Source organism: Tamandua tetradactyla, chromosome 5, assembly GCF_023851605.1.
Source record: "Tamandua tetradactyla isolate mTamTet1 chromosome 5, mTamTet1.pri, whole genome shotgun sequence".
In the NCBI taxonomy this organism is placed as follows: Eukaryota; Metazoa; Chordata; class Mammalia; order Pilosa; family Myrmecophagidae; genus Tamandua; species Tamandua tetradactyla.
The window spans coordinates 87,669,994-87,678,686 of NC_135331.1; the positions used below are offsets into that span (position 1 = coordinate 87,669,994).

An 8,693-nucleotide genomic window follows, 5' to 3' on the forward strand; every position below is an offset into this window, starting at 1 on the left:
CCCTTGCAAAAAACCAAACCAAAACAAAAAACTTCGCGTTCCGCTGCGGGGCCGGACACCTGGTTTGGGAAGTGGGGGAGAAACAAGGAGGAAAATCCGGACCCTTCAGCAGGGCCTTGAAGAAGCGCTCTCACGAGTGCCAGGATGGGTTGCGGCTTCTTCCTCTCCCTACCGGCCTAAATGGATAGCTCCGCTTATTTTCTCCCCCGATCCTAGGGAGCAATGGAATGTTCCATCATCCCTCCGGTGCCGTGCTGGCGTTGCTGGGGACGCTTGCACGGTTGCCAGGGAAAGCCCCGGAAGTGACAACTGTGCGCGACCCCGAGCAGCCTGTCCCCTCCCATCCGTCATTCCCTTGCGCCCTCCCTCCTCACACCCTCCCCCCGCCCCGTGGGTTCCAGACTAGGGAGGAATAAATAGCGGGCGGAGTGAGATCCACAGACCCAGGTCAGGTGGGAGTTTGCACTCTCCACTGGGTCTGGGTTGCTGCTCAGGGTTCCTGCAAAACCCCGAGTCGTGAATGGCTGGGGTGATGCATTTGGAGATTCTGGGCCTAGGGACCGAGTCCCCAGAGCGCTGGCTTGGGGGCGGGGCTTCGGGAGCAGGTCAGCGCGTTACGTTGTGGGGGTGTGTGTGTGTATGGAAAGGACCAGAGAAGTTTAAAGTGGGCTATTTTGTGACAAGAACCCGGGAAGTTGGCGGGAGAGGCTTGATTGTCTGGCGCTGTTTGGAGGGGAGGGAGTATTGCCATTTCCCTCACAGGCCCTCATCACCCCCTTCTCAGGCGGGAGCATGCTGGGGCTCTGGGGGCCGCGGCTCCCCCCGGCGGGGGTCCTGCTCCTTTGGCCACTCCTGCCACTGCTGCTGTTGCCCGCGGCCCCGGCCCCGCACCTCGCTCCCTACAAGCCGGTCATCGTGGTGCATGGGCTCTTCGACAGCTCCTACAATTTCCGCCACCTGCTAGGATATATCAACCAGGTCTGTCAGGGGACACCCGGGTGGAGGACATTGGAGGCGTCTACAGTGGCTGAGAAGGGACAATGGGTACTGAAAGCTGCCCCCTCTGGGCTTGCGCAGTTCCTCAGCGAGCTTGTGCTGGCCTGAGGAGAGTTGGGAGACCAAATCCCTGGTTCTAGCAGGGTGCAGTAGGCATGTGGGATGGGGTGGGAGGGGCTTCATAGTCCATCCCTGGTGGATGCATTGCCCCCTTCCCACAGACACACCCCGGGACTCTGGTGACAGTGCTCGATCTCTTCGATGGGAGAGAGAGCTTGCGGCCCCTGTGGGAACAGGTGCAAGGGTTCCGAGAGGCTGTGGCCCCCATCATGGCGGAGGCCCCTCAGGGGGTACATCTCATCTGCTACTCGCAGGGTAGGAGCTCACACCCCAGCCAACTTCTGAGCCCCATCTGAGGCTTGATTTCTATCACACGGATACCTCCTAGTGTCCCTTCTCTGAATCACCCTGCTCCAGCCAGACCCCCGGGACCCAGGCCCTCCTTTTCTCACTTCCCTCAGCACCTGGGTCTTATCTGTCTGTGGCTTGAATGTGAAGGAGGTTCCTAGTACTGCTGTCTCCTTCTTTTCCTGTTACCTGTTGTTTTTTACATCCCTGGACTTAAGGGAAGATGGGGCAGTGAACAGCACCTTGGAGTTAGAGACAGGAGGCCCAGAATCTAATTCTGGCTCTGCCACTTATGTGCCTTTGACCTTTTGGCACAAGGTGTGCTGCCTTCTCTGGGCCTTAGTCTCCTTTAAATAATAAAGGTGGTAAAGGAATGGGGGCTGCTTTGGGCCTGGCTGTCCCTAAGTCACCAATGTTCTGCCTGCAGGGGGGCTTGTGTGCCGTGCGCTACTCTCTGTCATGGATGATCATAACGTGGATTCTTTCATCTCCCTCTCCTCTCCACAGATGGGACAGTATGGAGGTGAGTGGGCCTCATGTGCTCCATAGGGGGCCCCGAGTTTTGGGAGCACAGAGGTTTTGGCCATTCGGCACTGCTGTTCTCTTGACAGACACAGACTATCTGAAGTGGCTGTTCCCCACTTCCATGAGGTCGAATCTCTACCGGATCTGCTATAGCCCCTGGGGCCAGGAATTCTCCATTTGTAATTACTGGCATGGTGAGTAGGAGTGCTAAACTGGGCCTCCATGGGAGAAGGCATGTGGAGGGTAGGGCCTGCTGTTCCACCCCCTCATGACCAGTAGATATGATAACAATGGTGCTTTACATTTATTGAGTGCTTACTGTTTGAACGGTCACTGTTCAAAATGCTTCCCATTTCAGGGGCTGCACAGTTGGTTCAGTGGTAGAATGCTCGCCTTTCATGCGGGAGACCCGGGTTCAATTCCCGGACCATGCACCCCCCCGCCCCCCAAATATATATATATATATGAAATGCTTCCATGTATTTTCTTAGTTTAGTGCAGGGGTGAGCAAACTTTTTCTATTGAGAGCCAATGGTAAACATTTTTGGCTTTGCATGCAGGCCATTCAGTTTCTGTTGCAACTACTCAGTTGTGCTGTTGTATTGTGAAAGCAGTCATGGATGACATGTAGATGAATGAGCATGTTACATGGCTGCTTTCACAATACAACAAACTGTGTTTACAATCAAACTTTACTTATAAAAACAAGTGGTGGGTTGGATTTGGCCCATGGGTCATTGTTTGCCAACCCCTAGTGAAGCAGTTAAGATCATGGATGCTGGGGCCAGACTACTTGGGTTGGCATCCTGACCTTGTGGGATGAGTTTGGACAAGCTACTTAGCCTCTCTGTGACTCAGTTTTCCTCATCTGTAAATTAATACTGTAGCTCCTACGCATAGCATGGTTGTCAGTGTTCCATTAATTAATGAGTGTGCTGTTCTTTGAACAGGACCTGGTACAAAGTAGGCACTGGATAGAAGTATCCTATCATTATTATTATTATTGTTATTGCTACTTTTATACTACTATGCACCTGGGACTATTAGGGCAGCCTCCTGATTGGCCTTTCGCTCTTGGGTCTTGCTTCCTCTTCTGACTTCTGTATCTTCCTAACCGCTGTTTATACCTAGACCCCCATCATGATGACTTATACCTCAACGCCAGTAGCTTCCTGGCCCTGATCAATGGAGAAAGAGACCATCCCAATGCCACTGGTAAGACCACAGGCTACTTTTCTGCTTCTCTGACCCTCTTGTGTTCCCTTCTCCAAACTGGCCTGACCCCTGTGGCTGACTCAGTCTCTCTCCTACCTTGCAGCATGGCGGAAGAACTTTCTCCGGGTGGGCCATCTGGTGCTGATTGGGGGCCCTGATGATGGTGTTATTACTCCCTGGCAGTCCAGGTAATAAGGAGCTACGTGGCCTTAAATTGGCTGAGGGCACCTTTGCTCCCCACCAATCTTTATTTCTAGCTCTGGGCTTTAGGGATTTTTTATGTCTGCTACAGATCTCAATTCAGAGGTGCTTTCCAACACATGCCCAAAACTGGCCTAGCCCTCCTGCTGTTCAGTTAATGCCCTTCCTATCCATCTTGCACCCAAGACCAAAACCTGGGTATCATCTCCCAACACCTCATATCTAGCAGTTACCAAATCCTGGCGACTCAATTTCCTGTCCATTCCTATCATCCACCCTATGTATAAAAACATTTTTGCAGTGGGCGGTGCATGGTCTGGGAATGAAACCCAGGTCTCCTGCATGGAAGGTGAACATTCTACCACTGAACCAACTGTGCACCCTAAAAACTTTTTTTTAAGGTTGAAATAATTATAGATTCACAGGAAGTTGCAAAACTAGTATAGAGAGGTCTCATGTAGCTTTAACCCAGATGATTTCATCTTATGTAACTATAGCACAGTGTCAAAAACTAGGAAATTGACATTGGTACAATGTATGTGTATAGTTTCATGCCATTTGATCACGTTTCCTACCACCCCTCTTACCTACCTATACTGTTGTAGTGGCCTCCGACTGCCTGCCTCCCCCAACCACTTCCAGCCTCATCCTATCCACCCTGTTGTTCCTCAGGAAAATCCATGGCTCCATGGCACTGTGTGCTTACCTCTGTTATGAATGATCTGAAATGTCACCTGAGCTACTTTAATAATCAACAAAAATTTATGTCACCTGAGCGACTTTACTCCCTCAACAAATATTTATTGAGCGCTACAATGTGCCCAGGTACTGGGATGCATTGATGAATGAAATAGAAGTCCCTGCTGTCATGTAGTTTACATTCTGTTGGGGAGACAGATAATAAATATAAATATATATGTCAGTTGGTGATAAAATAAGGTAGAGGAAGGGATTAGAGGGTGACTGAAGCCTATTTTAGTCAGCAACAGAGAAGCCTTCCCGGAAGAGGTGCCCTTTGAGAAAAGGCTGAGGGAAGTGAGAGAAGGAGCTGTGCATTTCTTGGGGGGAAAAGTGATTCAAGGAGAAGGAGTAGCACCTACAAGGGCCATGGGGTAGAAGTGAGGAACAAGACCAATACAGATGGAGAGAGTCATGGGAGAGGAGGTGAAAAAGGTAATGGGAGACCAGTTATGTTGTGCCTTTTTATTCTGAGTGAGATAAGAAGCCATTGGAGGTTTTTTTTTAAATGCAACTTTATTGATATATATTCATGTGCTATATAATCATCCAAAGTGTATAATCAATGGTTCATACTAGCATCATAGTTCTGCATTAACAACCACAATTTTTGAACATTTTCATTACTCCAAAACAAAATTAAAAAAAATAAAATAGAACATCAGAAACATCCCATACTCCTTATCCCCCTATTATGTATTTATTTTTGTCCTTATTTTCTTACTTAGCTGTTCATATGCTGGATAAAGGGAATGTCAGTTACAAGTTTTTTTGTTTGTTTGTTTTTTTAATGAACGTATTTTTCAGAACAATTGTAGGTGACAGAAAAATTATGCATAAAATGCATGTTATTAACTAAAGGCCATAGTTTACATTATGGTTCCCTCTTTGGTTGTAAGATTATATGTTTTATTTTTTGGTTTTTAATTTTTATTGTAGCAATATATACAACATGAATTTTCCTGTTTTAACCACCTGCAAATTCAGTGGTCTACTTTCACAACATCGTGCTACCATCAGTAACCATCCATTACCCATTACCAGAACCTTTCTGTCACCCTAAATGGAAACTGTTTCCATTAGGCAATAACTCCTCACACTGAAGGGTTTTGAGTGAAAGAGTGAACATCCTTACAATAGTAAGGGGTGGGTTTTGTGTAAGCCATCTAATTTCACATCTACAATAATCCGATGAATAATAGTAATACCTCACATGTTATATAGCATATATAGTTTTATAGCTTTATGTCCTAAGGCACTATTCTAAGTACCTTTCATATATTAGCTCTTTGAATCCTCACAACAGTCCTATGGGGCAATGACCGTTATCCTCATTTGGCATGAAGAAACTGAGCTGCAGAGAGATTAAATAACTTGCCTAAATCCTAGAGTTAGTAAGTGGTGAAATCAGCAGTCTGGCTCTTAACCACAGTGTTTTCCTTCCTCTCTATGAAGGAGGTTTTCTATAAGGTCAATAGGATAAGTAACACTCTCAAATACACAGTGGGGAGATTTGTGTGTGTGTGTGTGTGTGTGTGGCAGAGCTGGGGTTTAATCCAGGTCTCTGTGCCCCTACTGCTTTCCTGGGCCCTTATGAAATCTGGTTCTTCAACCTGGTCTCCAGACCCCCAGTCTAGCTCCCCCACGTACCTGGCTGTGCCTTACTTCTCTGCCTCTACTCTAGCTGTTCCCTTTGCCTGGGACAGCCTTGCCCAGTCCAGGGTCATTGTTGGGAAGGTTTTGCTGATGCTTTAGACTACAGTAGGACCCTCTCCCCTTTGCTCCTACAGTCCCCTGGGACCACCACTGGCATTTGTCCAGTTTCAGGGCCAGTGTCTACTTGGTGCCCATGATGCTTACATTTTCTCAATTTTTTAACATAAAACTAATTTTCTTCTTTTTTTTTTTATATTATTTATTAACGTAAAAATGATTTTGTTTGGAAATAATTTCATACATAAAAAAAGTTACCAAAATAGTACAGAGAATTCCCAAATACTCTTCACCTAGCTTTTCCACGCTGACATTTTAGCATATTTGTGTTAGCATCCTCTCTCTCTCGAGATAGATATAATTTTGCGGATAAAGCATTTGAAAATAAGTTGCAGACATGATGTTCCTTTACCCCTAAATACTTCAGTGTATATTTCCTAGAAATGGGATTCTCTTACATCTCTACAATATAATTATCAAAATCAAGAAATTAATATCATTATAGTGCTCTAATCTATAGATGTTGTTCAGCTTTCCCAGCTGTCCTTATTTTTTTAAAAAAAGATCCAGTGCAACATCCAATCCAGAGCTGTGTGTTGCATTTAGTTGTCAAGCCTCTTTAATCCTTTTAAGTCTGGAACAGATCCTCAGTCTTTGTCTTTTGTGACATTGCTTTTTTGGAAGAATGTGGACTGCCTATTTTATAAAATGTCCTTCAGTTTGGGTTTAATGAATATTTCCTCATGATTACAAACAGATTATGCATTTTTGATGGAATTCTACAGAAGTGGTACCATCTCTATCTCAGTGCCTCTCATGAGACACATGAAATCAGTTAGCTATTTTGAGTGTCCTTCCCGCTTCCTGTCTCCCCAACAGGCTGAGAACTCTTGAAGGACCCTGACCCACCTTCATTTTCTCTAGCTTTCCTGATAACCTCCCCTCCAATCTCTTTGTAGCTTCTTTGGTTTCTATGATGCAAATGAGACGGTCTTGGAGATGGAGGAGCAACTGGTGAGCCCCCTGGGGTCCCTTCCCCTCTCTTCCCTCTCATTCCCTTCCTGCCACTGACCCCTGTTGGGAGGGGGCTGCGGACACCGGCAGTACTCACTTTGTCTCTCCCTGTGTCTTTCTTCCATGCGTCCGTGCCTCTTCACCCACCTCAAAGGTTTATCTGCGGGATTCTTTTGGGTTGAAGACTCTCTTGGCCCGAGGGGCCATAGTGAGGTGCCCGATGGCTGGGATCCCCCACACGGCCTGGCACTCCAACCTCACACTTTATGAGGCCTGCATTGAACCGTGGCTCTCCTGAGGATGTCCCCAGGGATCCCCCAGGAAGTCCCCAGCCCAGACACCAAGCAGCGGCCTTGGAAAGCAGATGTCAGGCTCTGGCGTGCCTGTGGCCACCTCATTGCTCCCACACTGCCCCTCAACAACCAGGGCCCCCAGAGTCTTGTCCTCTGCTCCTCCATGAATGACATATCCTGGACTCCCTCACCTCATGTCCTCTCATTTAGGGGGCTTCTCCATGCTCTCCCTTTCTCCCAAGGCTGAAGTTGGGGAGTGGAAACCAGGTTTTTAACCTGTGGCTGCTCCTGCTGCTCCTTTGTATCTGGCTGTGCAGGAGGACAACCTAGCCCCTGCCCACCACAGGGGTCTCCTTCCAAGCCACTCAGGACATTTTTAGCTTCTCTCTTCCCCGTGTTCCCATTTTCTCTGAACTCTCCTACCATTCTCCCTCCCAGCACCCAGGAAGCACTGCCCCTGACAGTGGGGTTCTGAGGCTCCCCTATGGGGATACTTCCATTCTTGAAGTGTCAGTGTTGGGGAATATCTGTGGCCTGCAAGGCCCATCTCAGGTTTGGGGATCCCCCAGTCCCTATGTTCAGTGTTGGGGTACCTTCTGGGAGCCCAGTTTCTCTGAGGCCCCAGCCCCTCTTTTAGCTACCCTCGACTGGGGCGTTACCCCTGTATTTATGGAAATAAAGTTCCATTTCCTCAGTGTGGCTTGGCTCATTTCCAGGTGAGGGGGTCCTGGCTTCCCAAGGAGGGTGGGGATGGAGAACTAAGGTCTGGAGGCCTGGGTGCCCGGATGCCTGGTCTGGGGTGGGGACCCCCTTGATGTTTCCGTTTTCTCAATGCCCATTCTGTGCAGGTTCCTGATTCTCTGCAGGTTCTTTCCTGCTGAGGACAATATTTTTCCTGTCCCAGCCTAAGATTAGAAGGCTGAGCCAGGGGCTCCACTGCTCTGGGCTCCAGCACCATGGGGTGGAATGCATTGCCACCCCCAGGCTAGATGAGGAGGCTGAGGGTCAGGGTGGGCATTTGTTGTGCCCCTTCTCGACCTTTGTAGGCCAGAGTTGGGTGAGTGGCTGGACAATGATCCTTCTTTTCCCTGAGAGAAGGAATTTTGGCTGAGACAATAGGGCCCTGTCTGCCCTGGCATGGGGGGAGGGTGGCTGGCTCAACCCTGTGCCCCCCCAAGCCCTGACAAATGTCATCAAGAGATGGGGGCAATTTTCCTTGGTGCCCTGGGCTGTCTCCCTTGCCTAAGTTCCTCTTTGTGATAACTTGCCCTTCTTTCTTTCCTCAGCTGTTCTTGTTTCTTCTCCCATGATCTGACCCAGCTTTGGTCTCTGCCAGCTCTATCTCCCTCCCCATCCCCCAAGTCCCCTCCAGTCTGGAGTGGGTTGAAGGTGGGTGGGGGGCCAGTGGGATTTGGGGTTACAGAGCCAGTAACCTCTGATGATTTGGGGTCCAGAAACAGGGGCCCTCAAAGAGTAAAGAAGATACTTCTAGGGGGCCCTTTGCTGGGGGTGAAAGGAGTGGACTTGGATCTGCTGAGCTGACCAGGCTGGAGCTAAGGAGGAGGCTTATGTGAGGGGGCAGGAATGGGA

The 8,693-nt window shown here is 48.6% G+C and overlaps 1 protein-coding gene and 1 non-coding gene across 3 annotated transcripts; both read left to right on the forward strand.

Annotated features, from left to right (window-relative positions):
* Positions 1-453: 453 nt before the first annotated feature.
* Positions 454-8,678, forward strand: PPT2 (palmitoyl-protein thioesterase 2). Of its 2 annotated transcripts, none has more exons than XM_077161405.1 (9): positions 454-605; positions 785-978; positions 1,218-1,371; positions 1,832-1,927; positions 2,016-2,123; positions 3,061-3,144; positions 3,248-3,332; positions 6,756-6,810; positions 8,390-8,678. In XM_077161405.1, the coding sequence occupies exons 1-9, from the start codon at positions 521-523 to the stop codon at positions 8,411-8,413; spliced, it is 885 nt and encodes a 294-aa protein (XP_077017520.1). In that variant the 5' UTR covers positions 454-520; the 3' UTR covers positions 8,414-8,678. The 2 variants fall into 2 exon arrangements, with proteins under 2 accessions (XP_077017520.1, XP_077017519.1); XM_077161404.1 differs by lacking the exon at positions 8,390-8,678 and adding an exon at positions 6,965-7,797.
* Positions 2,293-2,363, forward strand: TRNAE-UUC (transfer RNA glutamic acid (anticodon UUC)). Its single transcript has one exon. It is a non-coding gene; the product is annotated as a tRNA-Glu (tRNA).
* Positions 8,679-8,693: the final 15 nt, after the last annotated feature.